The sequence below is a fragment of the Dasypus novemcinctus genome, chromosome 13, assembly GCF_030445035.2.
Source record: "Dasypus novemcinctus isolate mDasNov1 chromosome 13, mDasNov1.1.hap2, whole genome shotgun sequence".
Classification (NCBI taxonomy): Eukaryota; Metazoa; Chordata; class Mammalia; order Cingulata; family Dasypodidae; genus Dasypus; species Dasypus novemcinctus.
In genome coordinates, this window is record NC_080685.1 from 80,054,406 (window position 1) to 80,078,187 (window position 23,782).

General features: G+C 33.5%; 1 protein-coding gene across 14 annotated transcripts in view; it reads right to left on the reverse strand.

Annotated features, from left to right (window-relative positions):
* Positions 1 to 23,782, reverse strand: part of KCNT2 (potassium sodium-activated channel subfamily T member 2) — a 452,321-nt gene that overhangs the window by 291,555 nt on the left and 136,984 nt on the right. For all 14 annotated transcript variants that reach the window (XM_058274897.2, XM_058274894.2, XM_058274895.1 and 11 more), the window contains 2 exons: positions 22,725 to 22,808; positions 19,755 to 19,849 (listed from right to left, as the gene is read on the reverse strand). In XM_058274897.2, the coding sequence (XP_058130880.1) occupies positions 19,755 to 19,849; positions 22,725 to 22,808 (179 nt within the window). The remainder of the gene's footprint in view (positions 1 to 19,754; positions 19,850 to 22,724; positions 22,809 to 23,782) is intronic.

The window sequence follows — 23,782 nt, forward strand, 5'->3', positions numbered from 1 at the left end:
GTCAAGTAACAGAAATACGGAGGAATATTGAAACCTAATAAATGGAGAGAAAAGATGGTATAAATTCCAATAAAAAATGTAAACATGGGCCAGATGATGGGAACCATCTTATGTGTCTTTTATTCTTTCTATAAGTGCATTCAGAAACAAGTGGAGTTCTTAAACTGGGAAGAACATTCTACTACTCTGTAGAAAATACACTGTAAGTTAGCAAAACTACTTTATGGAAAATTTATTGCAAATTAGCAAAAGTGGCAGCAGTCTAAGCAAGAGACAATGGTTTCTTTGACAGAAGTAGTGACAGTACAGAGAGAGAGGCAGATGGAACCTGGAGAGATTTTGGAGGGAGAGTTGATAGGGCTTGCTGATGGATTGGATGCTCAGTCTTAGGAAAATGAAGAAGCCCAAGCAATTGCAAGTTTTTGACTTCTTTATGGAACTGAGTGAATTGTGGGATAATTTACTGAGAGATGTAAAGGTTAATTTCACATGTCAAATTGGCTACATTATGTTGCCCAGTTGTTTGGTCAAGCAAGCACTAGCCTGACTGTTACTGTAAGGGTATTTCATAGATGGATTTTTATCTATTGTCAATCGCATTTGTGACTGACTGGATCTACAAGCAACAAAGGAGATTGCCCTCAGCAATGAGGGAAGTCTTCTCATCCTATCAGTTGCAAGTCTTAAAGTCAGAACTGTGGATTTCAAGAGAAAGAGAAAAGAGTGTCTATACTTCAGCCAGGAAGCTTTTCTTGGAGAATTCAATTTCTTGAATTCTTGAACTTCACTGAGTTTCTAACTTGAGGCCTGCTCTACAGAATTTGGAAATGCCAATTTGTATAATAAATTTCTTAATATTCATGTACACACACACACATATCATTTTGGATCTGTTTCTCCGGAGAACTCCAACTACTACAACAGAAGAAAGAATTGCCTGGAAAGAAAGAAGAATCAAGAACGTTGTTTTGGAGTGTTGGAGTTATCTACTTAAAATGATATTGGAAGCCAATGACATCTATGAGATTATCAAGGCAGGTAGAGAAGGCAGTTCTTTGAGAGGGAAAGATTTGATAACCTCTCAAATTCATCAAATACCTGGACAGAAGTTGATATCTGGGAAAGTTAGGCAAAAGTGTAAATTATCTTTCCATACAACTGTGTTTTCCAATTTATCTCCTAGGATCAAGTCGAACACTGCAAAACACCAAACTTCGTACCACCACACAATGACCTGAAGGAACTGCTTTCAAGCTACTGTAAAGGCTTTATATACAAAGAAGACAGCATGAATAGAAGAACCTAGACCCATTCCTGGTGGGCCACACACACACACACACACACACACACACACACACACAAATGTATAACTTCTTCCCCTGAACTTATAATAGATAGCTCATAGTGTGATAAGTCTCCTATGAGAAATAAATGAAAGAATAGGCAGGAAACACGTTATTTTTGCAATGTATTTTTTTATTAAAAAAATAACCTGGGGGAAGTAGATGTGGCTCAAGCAGTTGGGTGCCCACCTACCACATGGGAGGTCCTGGGTTCGATTCCTCGTGCCTCTTAAAGAAGACAAGCAACAAGTAAGCTGATGCAATGGGCTGGCACAGCAACCTAAGACAACAAGATGATGCAATGAGGAGACACAATGAGGAAACACAATGAGAGCCACAATAAGCAGAGAGTGGATGTGGCTCAAGCGATTTGGCACCTCTTTCCCACATGGGAGTTCCTGGGTTCAGTTCCCGGTGCCTCCTAAAAAGAACACGAGCTGACACAGAGAGCACACAATGAACAGACACAGAGAGCAGACAGTGAATACAAACAACAATGAGGGTGATTAAGAAATAAATAAATAAAATCCTAAAAAATAATAATAACATGGATTGTACTTCTACACTCTATTGTGATATATGATCCCTCTACATAAATCTGCCTAGAGTGAGATTCCTGATTATGGAGAAAAATCAAACCAACAAGCATTAATTCCATTGAGGAACTTACGTGTTTTCGTCCTTCTGAGAGCTAAGTAAAGTTACATTTTGCTATTCACCTTAGCTGCACAGACACTTCAAATCAGGTTTTATACTTAACCACAGATATGTTGATTTGTTTCTTTTTGATTTGTTCTATTTTGTTATAATGACACAATTTCATGTTTATTTTGAAAATGTACTAAAACCTTTTGTTGAGATTTATATTTTTCCTCCCTCCATTTGACAGATGAATTAACTAAGGTTCAGAGAGGGGAACAAAAATTCATACAAGGAAGTTACAGACCAAGATATCTTCAAATTGCAAGTTCATTTTTACCTAAAGTACCTTTAATTAGATTGTATATATACATTTGGCCATGTGAGAAGTAAAACTTAAGAACATTTCTTTTTTGCTAAGCTAGAAATTTGTCCCCTAAATTATGGCAACGAATATGTTATCTTATGTTCAAATAGCATTTATAATTTTTAAAGTGCTTTTACATAAAGTTCCTGATCATAGTGGTTATTCAGTGCTGGACCCTGTTTAAATATATATATTATAAAATGGAAAAGGTTTAGGGAAAGGCCAAAAACAAACAAACCAAATAATCCTGGGGAGAAAAGTTAAAGCATTTGGGAGATATTTAGCTTAAAAGAAAACTGAGTGCTCTCAATTGCCAATATAAAATATAATTATAAAGCAGGGGATTGAAAGTGGTTTTTCACCTTCACAGTAGGCACTCTACGGGGAACAAGCTCATAAGAAATTCAATGAGATACTTAGAAAACCCTAAAATCAATTTGCTTAGCAAACTAGGAATCTAAAATACCAAAAACTTACATATAAAGACATAACAGAGATACATAATAAATATATTTCAATAGGCTAGCAAGCAGGAACTATAAAAATATCAAATTGCCAAATAAACCTGGGCTATTAAGGAAAAACAGAAAAATTCCGTATAACATTTACACAGCAGAAAGTTGGTAAATGTTAATATAAGCCTGGGGTAGGAGACCTTAAGCAATAAATGTAGAGAAAGGAGACCAAATGAACGCTAAAATGAATATTTAACATTGAATCAAAATACTTTACAATGCATTGGTGTAGAGTATGGGCAAGAAAGGAGGTTAAACTATAACATAATGAAATAATTTAGAGAATGTGTTAATAGGAAATTGTGAGAAGAACAGTAATGAATCATGATCCTGAATATAAGATGTCTAAATAACAGATGAAATGCAAAATCCATAGCAACTTAAAGGGTCAGACAGCAGAAGAGGAATTAATAAGAAGGGAAGGATAAGAATAAAAAAACAAGGAAATTCTAAAAAGAGGGAAAAAGCAACTTTAAGGTATTTTAAAGAACTGTATGAATTTAGCATGGATTTTCTTGCATGATGGTAGAACACTTTTAGAATAATAAAAATGCACTATAAAATCTTTGATGTTGGTGATGGTTTAAAATAGACAACCATCTGGGCTGAATGGTATAGAAAGGGCTATATTTAGAGCAGAAGTGGAAATTGAAAAATGTTTTCAAGTTCATTTTAGTAAAAGGATTCTTTATTGAAATATTCCTCTACAATTTGTATTTTTACCAGTTTTTACTTTATATCATCAATTTTCATGATTTTTGGACATGTAGGTGAATATCATAAATTCTTATAAATAGCGCCATTTATCCATATACATCTCTTATCCTAATACAATGTCTCTTAGTCTCTTACTACCATGTTAAAGTGAATTTTTTTTTTTTTTTCTTTTAAAATCAGGGTTTCCATTCTGGTCAACTCCTAGCTGCTATCTTCTAATTCCCTGACTTTATCATCAATTTAGGCTGATGATTACAAAATTTATATATCTAGTTTCAACTCCTTTCCTGGCCTCAGTCATTTAAGGAAAGCACATACAGCTTTGCATGTTTCTAGTATTATCACGACTCCCAGCCATTACCACATTGCTATTTCATCTCCATAAGCTTCCTATGAAAAGAATCTCAAGAAAGAAGCTGACATGAGAATGAACAATCCACCTTCTCACAAAGGACAATGAGATCTAATGCCATTATGCCTTTTAAACTCTTCATCTTCATCACTACTAAAGCCTAAAATTACCCAATATAATCCAGACCATTATGCCAATTCTAAGGTCTAAACCCTCTAATTTGACTCAATCATCCATTGCTTCACAGCCCCCATCCAAGCAGATGCTCGATCAAACAACCCATGAATAGGAGATCTTCCATTTGCTCAGTTCCATTCCTTCGCTTTCATATTCTGCTAAGCATGGCAGGGGCTGAAAAGACTGCAAACTAAAATTTCCCAACTTTCTTTCAGTTTAGATTCTGCTAACTAGGAGGCACAGTTAACAAACTAGAATAAAGAAGGAAGTGAGAAGCTGTTTCTGACTGTTCTTTCATCTTCTTATGTCCTTTTAGGCAATAATAGCAGTAGCTGGTAGGAGATAGGCTTCAAATCTTCTGCCCAGTCTGTCAGTGGTAGGCACCCCAGAGGCTTGCAGCAGCCTAATGCTATTGAGTTTTGACTCCAACAGCATTGACAGCAGGTCTTCCAGAAGTCTCAGCATTATGATGCTTAAGGACTTTGGATCACATGGTGACAGCAACAGTAGTGGGTGGCTTTGGATTCCTAGGATCCTCCAGGGTTGGTGATCATGTGGTTCTGGAATTCCTCAAGGCAGCAGACAAGATGTTTCCAACTTCCCAGCTGTTCCCCCAACTTTGTGGTAGAAAAATTTCAATCCCCTTTTTGCTTCTCCAGAACTTCCAGTATTTTTCACCTAACCAAGTCCCTATTTGAAATACCTAGAATGCTTTTTATTTTTCTATTGACTGATAGACTCTAACCTCTCAGATGGTTTGTTTGCTTTTACATGTAATAAACTTCTTTTCCTTGGCATCTTAGTCACCCAGACTCCACAGTCCTATTTAGGTCAAGCCCTTAGCTATAACAACACTGTCCCCAAAGAGAAGATCAAGATAAATGTCTCAAGTATTGAATCCTTAGAGTCCTTCTTTCAGAAAGTGATCTAAAATTATACCTCCCACCCTTCCCTATATATTTAGACTGCTTAATTAATATAGTTTTATCAGTACCTGATACAGAAAATGTATTTATTTATTATTAGTCTCCCATCTCTGCCTGCCACCAATTGTAATATAAACTCTATGAAAACACTGACTTTTCTATCTTGCCCATCTATCTATCTTTAGCTAATAATGTGGTCCTGGAATATATTACCTTATCAATAATTACTGGTTAAATAAATATAAATATATTGCATAATTTTATATCTTGCCTACTTCTTCCTTCATCTACCCATAATTTGTGTTTCATTATTCTTCCTTGAGTATTTTACTCAGATGGGATATGTACGTAGTCCCTCAAAACTTTTATTTCCTCAAATATCTTTCTTAACATCCTGAGGGGTAGGTAGAGAATTCTTGATTTAAGGGCTTTTCTTTCAGATATTTACAAAAGTTTTCCCACCATCTTGGAATTTCCAGTATAGCAGGTAAAATAGCTGAGGTATTAATTTTTCCATTAAAAATGTATTATTTTCCATTGTTGTTGGAATAAATTGCCAGAAACTTATTCTAAAACAACACAAATTTATTATCTCACAATTCTGGAAGTCAGAAATGTAGGTTAGTTTTGCTGATTACTCTACTACAAATATCACAAGTCTGAAATCAAGATATTGGCTGGCTAGGCAGTTCAGTTGCATGGGATTCTGGACTTAGACCCCCATTTCCTTGCTGACTGTTGGTTTGGATCATTTTCAGTTTCTACTGGCCTCACACATTCCCTGGTTTTTGGACCCAACCAAAGCCAGAAATGGTGAAACAGATCCTTCTCACACTTTGCATCTCTCTGACATCTTCTTCTGCCTCATCTTTCCTTCTGCCTCATACCTCTGACTCCAGTCCAAGAAAGATTTCTGCTTTTAATGGCTCATGTAATTAGACTGGACCTACCAGGATTATCCAGGATAATCTCCTTATTTTAAGGTCTGAAACCTTAGTCACATCTGCAGAGTACCTTTTGCCATATGAGGTAACATTCACACAGTTTACAGGGATTAGGACATGGAGGACCATTCTGCCTATGTAGTGTAAATAGGTAGTAAATAACCTATAAGAATATCTGTAAGTAAATAACCTATTGTTTTTCTACTGGAAGCTTGAACACAGTTTCTCTTTATCCTTGGAGTTAAGTATTTTTAGCAAAATATGCTGACCTATGCATTTTTCTCGTATTTTATTCTGTAGGATCATGTCTTTATTCAATATAGAAGTTTTCTTATTATTTAATTAATATTTTGCCTCGATTTACTGCTCTTTCTCTTTCTGAGGTTCCTAATATTCATGAGAAATTCTGGATACATCCTCCAAATCTTTTTCCTGATATTTCCTGTTTTCTTGAGCAAATTTATTTCATTGGGGAACTATCTTGACAAGGCAACAGTCCTGGGAGTCATGGCAAGGGAAGGGGTCTTTGCTCCTGGGGGCCAGCAATAGCATACCTGTGAAACTTCAGCTGAGATGTAAGAAAGAAACCCCTTGGATCCCCCTTTTGTTCAAGCCTCTTGGTCTCAACAGGCAGAGAGGCCTCAGCAAACTTCTTCAGGTTCTTGCCAAGTTGTTTGGTGGCCAGGAAAACTGATCTCCAGTACCCCAGGCAATGTCCTTCCTCCAGTGCGTCCCCAGCTGAAACAATCTCCTGAGCTGGTGCCTCCAGTCCTCACTCAAGGCCTCTATTCCCATCGCAGACTCTCCTCTTTTCCAAGTGGTAGAAAAATGCCACAATAGCTTTCTTCTTAGCACCTTTTTAGCCCTGCTGGCCTGTTGATCCCAGCAGCTGCTTACCACAGGAGACATGGATAGGCAGAAGCTGGCATCAAGAGTGGAGAGGAGGGAAACGGACTTGGCCCAGTGGTTAGGGCATCCGTCTACCACATGGGAGGTCCGTGGTTCAAACCCCGGGCCTCCTTGACCAGCGTGCAGCTGGCCCATGCGCAGTGCTGATGCACGCAAGGAGTGCCCCGCCACGCAGGGGTGTCCCCGTGTAGGGGAGCCCCACGGGCAAGGAATGCGCCCGTAAGGAGAGCCGCCTAGCGTGAAAGAAAGTGCAGCCTACCCAGGAATGGCACCACCCACACTTCCCATGCCGCTGACAACAACAGAAGCGGATAAAGAAACAAGATGCAGCAAATAGACACAGAGAACAGACAACCAGGGGAGGGGGGGAATTAAATAAATAAATAAAATAAATCTTTAAAAAAAAAAAGAGTGGAGAGGAAATGACACTATGTTAAACAGACTTCCCAGGATCTTTGTTTCTGCTTGCCATCTTAGCTTCTTTGCACTGCCTTTTAAATAGATCGTTCCCATCTATCGGATTAAAATTTTAATGATCCATTTTATCTCTGTTATTGGATTGTTGGCTAGACCACTTTGCTTTTCAAATTTTATTCTAACAATTATTTTAGGCCTTATCATTTCCTGTATAACATAATACTTAAAACAGTATAATTCCATTTGCCCAATTCTGTCCTTTGTATGACTGGTATGACACATTTTACTTATACTTATGTTATCTTCTTTTAACCTTCAAAACATACCTTTCTTTACTAATTTCTGATTTTGTCTTTCCTCTTTTTAGAAAGCAAAGCTTGCTTAACAACTACTAAGTCTTTAATTGAGTTTCTTATCAATCCTCCCTTTGCCTCCCCTGGTAACATATTAATACAGAAAGAAATGATTAGTTAAAATTAATTTTAACTTCTCTATGCTCCATTAGTACTTTGTTCACACTACTAGTACAATACTTATCCCCTAAAACACTGTAAGATTCTTAGAGCCATATCCTACATTTATTCATCTCTGTAATCATAATTATTATCAGACATATACCAAGAGCTCAACAGACAGTTACTGACTAGCACAGAGACATGAGAAACATCTCATAGAAAAATTACCAAATGCCCTTGAGACAGTAGGTGTGACAGAGTTAGAAGATTATGTGTGAGTGTGTAGGTACATGGGAGTTTATGCATAAATGTGCATTAAATTCTCTTAATACAAGTTTTCCTAAAATGATTACTTTTATTTTCCAGTGAGGATAATTTATTTCTTACCTGATATTCCAATCAAAAGTGAGCTATTTTCTCATCAAAATAGTTTTTATTAGCAAACGTTTGTATTCAATATTTATTCAAGAACATTTATTATGCACATTCTACAGGCTACCAAGATGCTAAACCTGATAAAAACAGAAGGGCAGTAACCAAGTTAGAAAAAAGAACTGTGTTGTACTATTGTCATACAAGTACAGGGGGAAAAAAGTATTAACACATTAACAATCATAATAGCAATAATAATTTATTGGCCCATAAATAAATTGTGGTCTTTGTTACTGTGTATACATTAACGCAGTTAATTTCACAACAATCTTCTGTGGCATTATTATCCACATTGCGGATCTTAAACTGGCTGGTATTAGACCAGTTAAATGATATGAATTTATTGTCATTAATTAATTAATGTAAAAGGCATAATTTGAATACAAGACTGAATAGATGTAAAGCTTACAGTTTTTGCCATTATACCATATAGCAAGTGCACTGTAAATATTACCAGAGAAAATAACTCCTTGTAGTCACTTTGGTGTAATAACAGCTGCCATGAAGATAGAACTAAGGAAATTCATAATAACTGACAGAAAATAAGATTATTGTGAAAAGAACAACTTTGGGCAAACATGGATGGTAAATGGAAAAGACTGAGCTCACAAAGATCCAGACTGAATGAAGACTATTTATTAATGACTTTTTTCACTACGGATTTTAAAGTATTTTTATTCTAGAAATATATACAACCTAAAATTTCCCCTTTTAAACACATTCAAATATATAATTCACAGCCGTTAATTAAATTCACAATGCATTGCTACCATTACCACTATCCATTACCAAAATTTTTCCATCATCCCAAATTAAAACTCTGTATTTTTAAAACATTAATTCCCTATTCCCTAGACCCACCCTTACCCATGGTAACCTATATTCTAGATTCTAAATCTACAAGTTTGCTCACTTTACATATTTCACCGTAGTGAGTCAAATCATATTTGTCCTTTTGTGTCTGGTTTATTTCACTCACTATGAAGTTTTCAAGGTTCATTTACATTGTCACATATATCAAAATGTCATTCCTATTTATGATCAAATAATATTCCCTTTTGTATATATGCCACATTTTATTTACCCATTCATCAGTCAACGGACACGTGGGAATAATGCTTCTATGAACATCAGTGACCAACTATCTGGTTTAGGACCTACTTTCAATTCTTTTGGGTATATACCTCAAGTAGAGCTACCAGGTCATATGATAATTTTATACTTAATTTACTAGGAACTGACAAACTGCCTTCCAGAGTGGCTACACTATTTTACAATCCCACCAATAATTAAGTGTTCTTATTTCTCCATATCCTTTCCAATGCTGTGATTTTATGTTGTTGTTGTTTTTAATAGTAGGTATTCTAATAGGTATGAAATGGCATCACATTCTAGTTTTTATTTGCATGACTGATGATGTTGAAAATCCTTCATGTGCTTTTTGGCCATATGTATAACTTCTTCAGAGAAATGTTTATTCAAGTCTTTTGCCCATTTTAAAAATATTGGGTTGTTTGTCTTTTCTGTTGCTCATTTGAAGGATTCCTTTATATATTGTAATGTACAAATATTATCTCCCATTGAATTGGTTGTCATTTTATTTTCATGAAGTCTTATTTATTTAGTTATTCTTTTGCTGCTTGAGTTTTGGGTATAAAGCCTAAGAAACCATTATCTAACACCAGGTCTTGAATAAACTTCCCTACATTTTCCTTTTGGAATTTTATAGTTCTGGCTCTTATATTTAGGTATTTGATCCATTTTGATATGATTTTTGTATATGGTGTGAGGTAAGAGTCAATCTTCATTCTTTTACATATGGATACCCAGGTTCCCAGCACCATTTGTTGAAGAGACTATTCTTACCCCATTGAATAGTCTTGGCAGCCTTGTAAAAAGTTGGCCATAAATGTGAGGGTTGATTTTCAACACTCAATTTGATTCAATTGGTCTTATGCCAGTACCATGTTGTTTTGATTATGTGGTTTTGTTTCAATATCTAGAAGTGTTAGTCCTCCAACTTCATTCCTCTACTTGAAGATAGCTTTGGTTATTCAGGGCACCTTATTCTTCCAAATAAATTTGATAATTGGCTTTTCCACTGCTGAAATGTAAGCTGTTGGAATTTTTACTGGGATTGCATTGAATTTGTAAATCATATTGGAAAGAATTGATTTCTTAACTATTTAGTTTTAGTTTCTAATCCATGTACATAGAATGCCTTTCCATTTACTTAAGACTTATTTCATTCTTATTTTCCTTTGTCTTCTTAATCATACTGAAGATCACTTTTTAAAGTCTTTGTCTGATATGTCCAGTCTGGTCTTTGTTGATTTTTTTTTTTTTTTAGGAGGTACCAGGTATTGACCTTGAGACATCATACATGGGAAGCAGGTGCTCAAATTACTAAGCTACACCTGCTCCCTGTTGATGTTTTCTGAATTCTTATCCTCTTTGGATGGGCCATCATTTCTTGTTTCTTTGTTTGGCTTGCGATCTTTTCTTGCACACTGTGCGTTTTAATATTTTAAAATATTAACTCTTGGATTTATTCCCTGAAATGTCTGTTTCTTGACTTTGTATCCAGCTAGTGATGTTACAGAGATTTTCTTGAGTGTCAGGAGCCAGCAAAACCAAGCTGGCCTAAGCAAAAGCACCTTTCATGGTCTTAGCAAATTGGCTTTGTTTTGGCGGGTGGTCTCCATACGAGTTCAGCCCTTCTTTCAGTAAGGCCTGCCCAAGACAAATGCAAAGTTAGTGTGCTTTTGGGGCCTGTGTTTTGTCCTGGCCTTGTGCTTGTTATTGGCCTTATGGGAGTTCCCCTGTTTATAGGAGATTGAATTCCCCCTTTCTTCTCCATCTCCTGGGTTTTCCTATACCAGACTTAAAACAGGTAAGCCCTTGCTCCAGGCTGCTCACCTTAATTGTTACTTAAGCTGCTTTCTTTGTCTCAAGCTGTTTTTGCCTGGATGGCAAATTCTAGACATCCAGAAGAGATTCCCAACTCAATCTTTTCCAGTCATGACAAGGCCTGGACTCACAAAAAGTGCACTGGCCAGCTCCAAATTTCACTGGGGACTGGATGAAGGAGAGGCAGAACTTCTTGATTCTACATTTTCCTAGCAATTTCAGTCCTTCAATCGGCACCCACATCTCTGAGGAGTTGTGTAGTCTTCAAGTCTCCTCTACTGCCTTTGTCCGGGGCAGAATGGAACAACCAGTGATCCTACTGCACCACTCTCTGCCTCACAGATCTTGGGGAAAAATGTTTTTATGTTCCTCTCTTTCATCAGAAAGCTATGCTAGGGCAAGAACTATTGCTGCCTATGAAAGTGTGGAATGGGTGGCAGTAAACACCATGCCAAGAGAGGAATACACAGGTATTTTTCACAATTTACTAGCCTCTTATCCTTACTCTTCCCTAGATGGTGCACAGTGTTCTACTGACTCCAGAGTTTCAAAACATAAGATTCAAATAGTTCATGCCTGCTTAACAGTTGTTCTGGTGGAGGGACTGATTCCTAGAGCTTCTTGTTCCACCATCTTCCCACCCCTATTATTGATTTTTTAGCTCTTTATTTTAGGCCAGATTTCTTACTAGTAATTATTAAAATGGTGCTAGCAATTTATAACATAACTCAGAGTACAGTTATCTTTACCTAGAGGAGTTGCACTCTTACTCACTGTCCTTTCTTCCTAGTTGAGAACACAAGAACAAGTCATAAGTCATGGTGTCTAATTACACCAACCACAGAAATGATGGATCTGGGATCTTAGCAGGGGTAAAAGTCAGAATTAGAAAATGGATCCCTGGGCACCTAGAAGGTTTATGGAATTGTTCAAGGCAAGGCCTATAGGTAACAGATGGTACTAAACAGATTCAGAGTGAGATTTAACATCTTATATCCAATCTCAGCCCTAAACTGCAACTGGGTCAAATCTAATTTATTACAGTACCATATGCATTTTCCATTAATATATACCAAATAAATATTTAGATATATGGTATTCTCACTCTGATATGGATAGCTATTTCACATAAAAAGTCAATATTAAAATAACATAGATACTGAAAAAATTATAATGGTAAGGACAGATTTAAAAGATTAAAATAATTTAAATACATTTTTTTTAAAGCTTAAATGTCAGGTTAAGTAATTTTTAGGAAAATACATTTTATATTTTAAATATTTCAAGCTAGTCTTATGAAGACTGTTGGACATGAGTTAAAAATGTGCTGTGAGTTTTGCTACTTTAGAAAACATTGTTTTCTTCAACATGAATTCATATAAATAATTCCAGTCTTGTTATAATTAAAAAATAATATCTGAATAACATTTAATTGGTATATAAAATACAAATTCATATTTTACCTTGTAAAAAATGTCTAAAAATTCATAATTCACTTGCTTACTTAAATAGGCCCTATGCATAGCAGCAAAAGCACATTAATTACCAAACACTCTATCCTTTTAAAAAATGTGCTTCTTTTAAACTATTAACTGCACATTTAGTAATATAAGCTAGTTAAGCTTTGGCAAAGTTTTTAAGAGTAATATTAATTTGAATGAAAGGAAAATACTGAGATGTAAACATTTTCACAACCTGCTAAGTGTCAATTTGTATAACAAAATATTTTCAGAGAAAAAAGAGTCACATGGAAAAAATAAATAACCTTAAATAATTATGCACTCCCTATGAATTCCATTGTTCTGCAGATACTAGAAAAGTTTAATTAGCAATGCCATTCCATGCTGAAAGCTTCTAGTACTTTGATTTCATGCCTATAATTTAGACATTAGCATTCAAATAAGCCCACAACTTGTACTTTGGTATTTAGTGAATGAATACCAATTAAATTGTTCAAATTATTACCTACAGAGTACCTGCCAAAAACCTAATATTCCAATGGAATTTAAAATATTTGATATGTTGGGATTTCACACATTCTAGAGGGACTTTCTTTTATGAAAATGATTATAAAGCCAGTTTTCCCATTGTTGAAAGAAATTCCTCACTCTCTTGCCATTACCTTTGTGTATATGCAAAAAAAGGCTAGTAAATCATGCTGTAAACCATTAACCTGGATCAGTATATAGTTACACCAATTTAGTAATTCATGCAAAGTTTCCATGCCCTGATGCCTGTGCCTTGTGCCCTGATGCACAAATATGTATTTTCTTTATTTTAAAATGATAGAAAATAGGTCAAAATTTCCAGACAATCAGAATTTAGAATAGATGGGAGAAGCAAAAGCAAAATATTAAGAATAGCTAAAGGAAGAGGTGCAGAAGAAAACATAGAATACTAAAATACAATAATAATAAGAAAACATGATGGCGTTTTGTGATAATGTTATATTTATTACCATATCTCTCTAGTATTTAACCAATTTGTTTCCATGCTTAACATAGGAAGTGATAGTTTCAGTAATTTTATTACATTGGTCTGTTCTCACAAATATGAAAATTAATGGAAAAGAGGAAAGAGAAAATTGTCAAGGCACACATCCAGAAGTTATATGCAAACAAAATTAACAGCAAAAATTAGATCTATCTGCAAGTTGTCTTTTACAAGGTATGTGTCTACAATTTATAACAATTATTTCAAAAGATATTTCTTTTTAATTAAAAAGCCATGGAGGCTTTATTAACAAGTTATATTTCTTTGGTAGAAGCAACAATCCTAAAATATCATTTTTATAAAATTGCATGCTTCCATGGAAGTTTATAAATATAAAGATTCCTTCCAATGACCTTATACCAAAGTTAACTGTGAGAAGATTGTATTTAAAGGAACTTTCTTAATAAATGGGTCTGAACATGTTTAGCTTATAATAGAAAGCATTTCCAGTTGCTAGGATATTATTTATTTTAATGTCAGAATGTTACTTTTATCAATTCCACAACTATTTGTTAAATACCTTGTATGTCCCAACAACTATGCAAGATTCTAGGTTCAAAACTGTAAGAAAGGTGAATTGAGTGTCTGCTCTTATGTACCATTAAAGTCCACCAAGAAACTGATAATTAAAGAGACATACATTTCACAAGAGTTTTTGACTGCTTAGGAAGCATAAAACTTGGATACCTGTCATAACTGAAGTAGCCTTCAAGAAAGCTTCATAGAAGAGGAACTATCTAAAAGGTGGATTTTAAATGAATAATGAGAATTATTTGTCTAGTTTTACAAATGATACTATTTGTGATCATTACATTTTGCATTTTGGGTTAAATTTTGTTTGTTTTGTTTGTTTTCAGAACTTATGCATATCCATTATGAAGAGTTACATCATAACAGAAAGTATAAAAACAGATGAAAATTTATTTCTAGTCCTATATCCATATATAATTCAATATTGTCTCATTTACATCTCTACAGGTTTATAGAGAGGTAGAAATATAGATAAATATGTAGATAGAAAACATTTTAATTAATTTAAATCATTTTTAGTGTGATAATTTAAATGTATCATACTTATTTTACTTAAAATTAAAAAAAATAAAGTGAAAAACATTGCTGAATTTGAGAAAGAGTTCATGGCTAAAAGATTCTTACAGAGATAATCAAAAAATTTTTAAAAATTAAGAGATAATTGTCTTAATGACTTTTATAAAACTACAGTTCTTTTAAAAGCAGTTTTAAAAGTCACAGGAATAAAGGAAATTATCATAGTTCTATTTGAATTTTTTAATAATGAGGAAATTATCAGAGTTCTATTTGAAATTTTTTAGTTTATTATTTTATAGGCTTAATGACTTCTAGGATATCATGCAAATGATATTATAATGGTAAGCATGTCAGCTCTGGAAACAATTGGTTTAGGTACAAATCTGAAAATTGCCTGACTCATAATACTTACTTAAATGTTCATTTAAATTATCGCTATTTGCATGTCTGAAAATAACTATATAATGTTGACATGATTTAATGGCTTGTTTTGACATAGAATTTTAGTTCAAAACATTATATATTTATTTAGTAATTAAATTATTATTATTTAGGTATATTAAATAGCTAAATTCCCTTTCTCCCAAACTTAAATTTCACTTACTTCTCTGGTCTACAGGCTAAATCCTATCTGCCCACACACACACAAATTAGTTAGGATGAATAATTTCCTATTCATTTTAGTGTAACGCAAACTTGGAGGGCTGTTAACTAAATGTTATATCTTCAGACAAATTCAATTACTATCATTTATTTATAATGTAACCAGAACGATCTGACAAAAATAAAACTACGAATCAAACAAATACTGGTAACAATTAACACCATTAAACCATATTCTAATATTTGTTTCAAAGCACAGTGCTTCTCACTGTCCATTCCCAAGTAGCTATTTGCTTTAACAGTTGGATTAGTAAATAGAGTTCAAAAACTTAAGCATCCAGCATTCAAATAATCACTAACAAAGAGGAACATGAAAAACCCAAATATTTTTTAATTAGGCATATTAATAATAATGTTTAAGTAGATCATGGTTTTTTTAACATAATAAGTAAATGGATTTAATCTATTCTGAAGTAAGGCTGAGCAGATGAATAGATTTCTTTTTACAATGGACTAATACATAAAATGCCCCTTAGCATAAATATAGCTTAAAGTTTTACGTCTATGAAAGAATATGAAATAATGTAAACATGCACATTAATTTAAACAAAAGATCAAAGTTCGAAAAAGAGTAGATGAAAAATAAGTCTATCAGGGTAAAATTAGAAATGTCAAATGCATTATAAATTATAGTACTTATTGGTTAAAATATGTTCAAAATTAAGCTAAAGTCATACACTTAAACCCCGGATGTTCCAGCTTATTCTGCTTTGTTTCACAGACACAGGCTGAATTTCAAACCCCAGCTGCCTTGGAAGTGTGCATTATTGATTAAGAGGGATACACAGCCAACATGTGGACAGATTAGCATGATTCTATTACAATGACAAGAAAAACAATTCCAAGCACATACCCAACAGAGAGTGGGTTAGAAACTTAATTTTTATTTCAGTTTGGTACTGAGCATTATGTCTCTTTAGACAGATGCTTAATGATTGTTCTTTGTAATGATAATAATGATGAAGAATTTGATACATTTTAAAACTGTATGTTAGCCTTCTAAAACAGGTAATTGTAAGATTCTGAGATTCATGACTAACACAGCCAGTTCATCAAATATTAGATACTAAGTCTTGGGGCTTAAACGATGATGTACTTATTAACAGTTCTGAGTTGAAAATACATTGAGAGACTTATTCTATGATATAATGTAACAAAGACTAATTATGACTGATCTCACCATAATGCCACAAAGGATATCCGAGATAACAGAGTAGGAAAAACAGTGGTAATTTCCGACATGGTTTATTGCTCAATATATTCAGAGAGTAAGCCTGAAAAGATGGCATACTTATTCATAAGAAATATTCCTTATAAGTCCTGAAAATAGTTTTTACATTTATCTTTTAAAAGCACTCACTTTGCTGTCTGCTGCCTAGAATCACTCTCCTACTTATTACTCTCTGGTTTCTATTTGTCACCTTATTCTAAGGTCAATTAAGGAAAATGTCCTAACACAAAGTGAAATTGGAGACATGAGCATATTGCAATGCTGTGTTCTGAGAATTAAAAGTATTAAATGGGCCCCAAGAGAATGATGCCATCATTATCTTATCTTAATGGGAATAAGTAGAGGAAAAAATATTAGAAATACGTGGGAAGTGTAGAAAACCTGAACACATTACAGTGAAGGAAGATGTTTTCTCATATTTCCTGTTAAATATATTTTTCGGTAGAGTGGTTCATTTCTATAATGTTATAATAGATTCCAATGCTTATATATTTTGGAATGAATTAATTTTTGTGGACTCACCTGAGAATTTAATCATCTTATATAAAGAGGACATTAAAATAAGGAAACTAAATGTTTTGGAGTGTTTGTGCCACGTGACAGACACTTTGCTAGAGCCTTTACAAACATATTTAATTTAAGTCTGATTTTAAAAAAAACTATAAAGTGATTAATATTATTCTCATTTATTGAAGTGGAAAATAAGGCTAGATAAATTAAATTGCCCAACATTTCCAATTATAGATGGACCTTTGCAATTGATCAGTATGTAGAAAAGCCTGTCATTCCACAATTGGTGGTTTTACTTTTTCCATAATAGTACAACATTCAGCTTGGTTTATTAAAGCCCACTTAGACTACCTATTTCCAACTCCTCTTAGAACCAACTGTAGCTATATGACCAAATTCTAGCCAATAGGTGTGAACTTAAATTATGCATGCCATTTCTGGGTTGTCCTATAAAAAGAAAGGTCATACCCGCTCCATTTTATCTCTCTTCCTAGAGACTGGGTAAGGATAAAAGAACATGACTCAGTAGCCATCTTGCACTATGAGCTGGAAGCCCTGTTTGAGAATGGCAGAAAAACAATAGTCCTGGATAGACTACCTAGGTTTTTGTGCACAAAAAAAATACATTTCTTTTTGTTTAAGTGGCTGTATTTTGTGTATATTTGTATTTTGTATTGTATGTGGTATAATTCTTTCTTAGAATAGCCTATATGATGTTTATAGGTAGATTATTCATTTGATGATGATTTCAAATAAGATTTATTTAAACTTATATTTTGTTTGCAATGCTACATAATAACACTCAAAGAAATTAAACTTCAATTTCTTCATCCTAGATCATTGCGACTTAAGAACATATTAATGTAAATGTATTAATGTATGTGATTAAAGGCAATGACATTTTAAGTAGTAAAAATAACTCTATATAATAATTGCACATTAAAGACCAGACTCAAATACATATATTTTCTGCAGCTTTTACAATAGATAATATCTGTGAAAACTGCCACTCTATTGACCAAAACTGAAACAAGCATACATCAAACATGTACACAAACAACTGTGAAAAAACACAGTGAAACAGAAATGATTTAAATGATGAATAAGTTACATAATAGAAATTTCACGTAGATCCTGGAAAACCTTTCATACAGAGCTACTGCATCACTTGGCATAGGAAGGTGGCAAAATTTGTCTAGTTGCTTCCTTTGAAAAGAAAAACTACCCAAAATATAGAAGCACTAGGCAGAAAACAGGAGCAAACAGAGACCTCACTGTAGATGAAGAATTATTATGGAGGATGCCTCCAGAAAAAAGTACTGAAGTACCATCGTGTAAAATGATTTTGCCCTTACTTTGGCAATAACATTTCAATTATATCTTTAATAAACACACATTACCAGAATTCCACATTATATTTAGAAATTATTATTTTTATTTTTTGAAAATTTCCTTTCAACAACTGAAAAATTAGCATATGTGTCAGATATTACAGTTTTATTTTTAAGTACTTTTCCATAAATAAGACAAGAAAACTCCTAAATTACTTAAATAATGACATTTTGTTGACATTAAGAATTTTTAGTAACATTGGAAGAAAAGTCAAAACCATCAGAATTTCCTATTTATTTGTACAGTCAGATATTTCCTGGGTAATCCATAGAAACTATTTGTGAAGAGTAGAAAAATAAATCTAAAAGATGGGGTGACATTCTGTCAATTTTAAAAGGAAATTTTATATCTTGTGAGATTAAATATCCTAGAATAAGCTTATTTTCAAAATATAAAATTAGGCAATAATATATATTGTCATGTAATAGATTATTAAGCACATACAACTGATAAAAAGTAGTTGTCATACCTACATACCTATATCTGTGTACATACATCTATATCTACATTTATATCTGTATCTATCTACATCATCTATATCTAAACCTTGTTCAGTTATACTAGTGTATGTATGTGTATTCTTTTTATTTAGAACTTATTCATTAGTTTTTTTCTTTTTCTTAAAAATCCAGGACAGAGTTCAACTACACATATCTAAGACTCATGCAAAACAGACACATTCTATCTCATTTTCTGATTTTCATATTTTTTCTCTAGTTAAAGATCTGCATGAATCCATATATGCAGTGCACCATTTCACACTAGATTACTCTATTATTGTTCAAAGTGTGACCTTCTGACAGAGGGAGTAACTTTTTTTTATAATAAATCAAAGGGCAGCCTTGTATTGCACTGTCGAAAGATCTGCACTTGCTTTCTGTCTGATCACACACCAAAACATCATGTAGATAAGGCAGAGTCAGTGATGGGCAATGACAGTTTTCTCAGCAGAGCTTTTGCTTTGAAGATTGTAGAAAGATGAGGGCACCTCCATGTCAGTGGTTTGAAGGAAAAATTCTTGTTTTGACAACTATGGCATACAGTACAAACTCTTGTGTTTTCCTTATTTATAATTTTTGGGAAAATGTCAGAACTGCAATAAATATCAATACCAAATAATACATGTGCTTTCTTCTTTTATGTAAGACCAAAGGAAGGAGGTTACTTTTTTTCTGTAGGTTATTCATAACATTTTCTGATAAACTGTCATCTATTTCTTTTTAGTCAATTATCATATATAGTATTTTAATATATTTTTCTTTATAAACTACGATTAAATGAAACATGATAAAAATGCTAATAAGCACAATCTTACCAGGTGAAGATAAGACATAGCAATGTAGATATTAAAATCAAAACTTGATTAAACATTGCAGATTGTGTTCGCTGAATGGCTCTGTGTAGATCATTCTAAAATAATACAGAAAATTTATGCAATTTTTGATAAAACATAGTTATTATGAGTTTTAAAAGTACAACATTTCCACTATCCTGTGTTTACCAAATACATATATTTTAAAATAACATAGAAGCATATTTTTACTTTTACCTAGGTCTAAATATGACAATATATCGTTCATATTAATAATATATTACTATGGGAAAAGCACAAAAGCACTAAATTTCAGCTAACTAACCTTACAAATATCTGAAGAGATGTTGCACTGAACTCCCCAAAAGTCCCCGTGATGACATAACAAAATCACTCCTGGAAATTTTTCATTTTAAAAGATAAGAAAATAATATATTCCAAAAAGGAGAAAGTAACAGCTGGGTGAAAACGATTTCAAATCTCATTTTCTAAATTATACAAATACCATGTTTAAGGCAGGCAATTTAACAAAAAAAGAAAAAATTAAATTGCCAATGAACACTTTTAAAGGTGCATTACTATTAAAAGATTCGTGAATCCAAGATATACTGCTAAACTTTCCAATTGGTAGACATGAAAAAGAATAGTGTTTAGTATTGTTTAGGAAGCAAAAATGAGCACTCGCATACAATACTCCTCATGTAATTTGCTATACATTTTTGGAAGGCAATTTGGCAACACAGGTCAAAAATCAGAAGTATGTTCTTTTATTTTATTCATACATTAATCCCATAAATTTTCCTCAACATAATTTTTTAAATTAGCCATATAAAAATTTTCAGATGGGCACGAATATTTATGTACGTTAATCTTTACCGAAATTACAATATTCATAATATGAAATAATGAATTTTAAACTATAAAATAGTTAAAATATGATAAAAATAGGTAGATAAATAGCTCAATATCTATATAACGGATTTAGAAACATCCATTGAAATGTGGTGTGGGCAAAGTCACCCCTCACCGGGGTGAAAGGTCAGCGGAAGTGCCTTTCCTTCCTTTCCGTTTTAGGCCTAGTGGCAACTGCCGAAATGCCCGCGTTTATGAAACCCGGGAAAGCGGCGCGAAGCCGGCACTGTGAAGAACACTGATGATGGCACCTCAGACCGCCCGCCGCCATACTCTGGTGGCCGGAATCGACAGCTACCCCTGCAAAGTGACAGCTGCCATGGGCGAGAAGAAAACTGCCAAGAGGTCAAAGATCAAGCCTTTCGTGAAAGTTTATAACTGTAGTCACCCCATGCCCACATGGTACTCTGTGGATATCCCCTTGGACAAAACCGTTGTCCACAAGGATGTCTTCAGAGACCCTGCTCTTATACGCAAGGCCCGGCTGGAGGCCAAGGTCAAGTTCAAGGAGCAGTACAAGATAGGCAAAAACAAGCTGCAATTTTAGATATATTTTAAGTCTTTAAAAAAGAAAAAAAAAATGGTCTGAAGCAGAATGTCCAATAACAGAAACATCCAATATATAGTGCCATAAGACAAAACTTTTAATTACAATATTGAACATACAATATAATTTCATGAATGATATATATGTGTGTTTCTAAATAGAAAATACTGGAAGCACTTAAAAATATTGCTAGTGTGTAGTCTGTGTGGTAGATTTATAGATGTTTATAATTTTCTATTCTATACATTTTTTAATCTCAAATTTACTATAATAAATATTTAATGGTTTTAAAATCATGAGTAAAATCACCAACATAAGATTCAAATTAGCCATTATTTTATTTTCCTGTGCACACATTTAACCAGTACTGTTACAAAAACAAATTACTAAACTGATTGATTAGCATTTCACCTCTCATCCCGTACTTTCTTCTGGCAGAGGTGTTAATGAGCAGGAAAACAGATAAAAATTAAGCAAAATACAGAAAAAAAAAAGAAAAATGTACCCTAACTGAATATTGTATATTTCTTTTACTCTCAAAGACTGACTGATGGTTTCTCTCTTAGGTTATTTTTTCCAACTAAATAACACAGTAATTGGCAAGCAGCTGTTTCCTCCCCACTCCACCTCTCCTTGGTATTATATTCATTAGCAATTAGGCAATCTATATTTAGTGAAACAAGTATTTCTTATGGGCCATTAAGGCAGCCCAATGTTTCTGTAAACTATTCCACAGGCCACAATTTCACCCATTGGCCATGAACTTTCATGAAACTCCAGTAGTTACTTGTTATAAATATTTAGAAACACTTACCTGTTTGTGAATACTCAAATATTATCCAAATACTCCCTTTAGCCAAAAATTTGGTCATAATGTCTATTTATAAGCCAATTAAAAGAAATATGAGTTTGCCTTCCAAAAAGACAAGGATTATGAGACTGCCTACAGGTAAGGGCAGTCTAGGGCAGCCTGACATCACATTCTGCCCTGAAAGCCAGTGATTCCTATTACACATAAACACACTACGTTGGAAGGGAAAGTTGTATGAATTTGGAAGATTGGCTACTAGTTGGACCAATCCAAATAGGAATTAAGTTTTGCTGTGGTGACATCTAGAAAATCTGAACCACTTTTGTTTAACAAGTCGTAGGACCACACAAAGCTCATTTTACAAATTTTCATTCTTATTAGGCAACAAGCACATTTAAGTATATAAGTAAAATACTATAGTACTTTAACAAAAAAATCATTTTTAAAGAAATTTAAGTTAAAATGACTGTTTACAAAGATATAAATTTATTTAAAATATGTTAATAAAGGAAACATTTAGAAACAATTATAACTAAATTCCAATATTATATGTTCTGTTTTATGGGAGAAAAGAATGTGAAAGTACAAGACTAACAGCCCCAAATCATCTTCTCTCTCCATTTAATCTGAACATTGAAAGTAAGTAAGAAATAGTGGATATTTTAAAAATAATTTTGGTTTTGCATTTCACTTTTATACTTACAATCATATTTTCCAAGGCATGTTTAGCGAGCCAACAGTTTAGAAAGACTGGGACAAAGAGAGTCCTTAAGGAAGGCCAGAATATCTGAAAAACAAATCAAAGCTACAACTTTTCTCTCAAAGCAAGATATTGTATCCTTTAGATGAAAAATAAATGTATAACAGGAAATAAAGTTATTATAGACAATATGATTTAAAGCGCATGGCAGAATTTACCCTCATTAATAATATAATGCAAGGAGTAGATATAATCATTCATTGTGTAAATGTTTCTTAGGAAAAATTTCTTAGGGAAACTATTATGGAAATAGAAAAATAATAAGAGATTCCCACTAGATGTCAAATATAACTATGCTAATCCTATTACTAACTCTTTTAGTGTGACAACATATCACAGGCATTGGCTTTCTTTTTCCTGCCACTGGAGATGAAAAGTAGGAGCAAGGAGAAAGTACTGCCCTTTTGTAACATTACCACTTTTCACTCTATCCAGAGTCAACCATTTCAAGTGACATTGAGAACCATGTTCACCTGGAATCATATGTAGTTAGGCTCAGCATGGAATCTAGCTTCAGTTGCTACTCTAGGTAATAATTTCTCAAAACAAAGCAACTGTCAGATGTGAGCAAAAACTTCATATAGCTAGTTTTTATAATTTTCCAAAAGAAAATTAAGTGTTAGAAAGTATAGACCCAACAACAGATATTAGTATAATTCTATCAAATTGATATCAAAATCTCATTTAACAAATGGAAAAAGGCTGGCTACATATGGGTTTGCAATTGAACAAGATCATTGAGGAATGGCTACTGTATTGTACTTCGATAAAGAAGCAAAATGCTGGTTACTGGTTGCATAACTTTTGGTGATCTTAAAAACACTTAGTAAATCCTGTTTGACTTGAAATACTTAGGCAATATTTACACTTGTGAAAATGCAGCTCTAGAGCATATATTTCTTAAAAACATTTGATTTTACTATTGTATGAAATCTCATTAGTTTTCATTTAATCACAAAATCCAGTTATGCAACTGATTTTACTACTTATCTGTTAATACC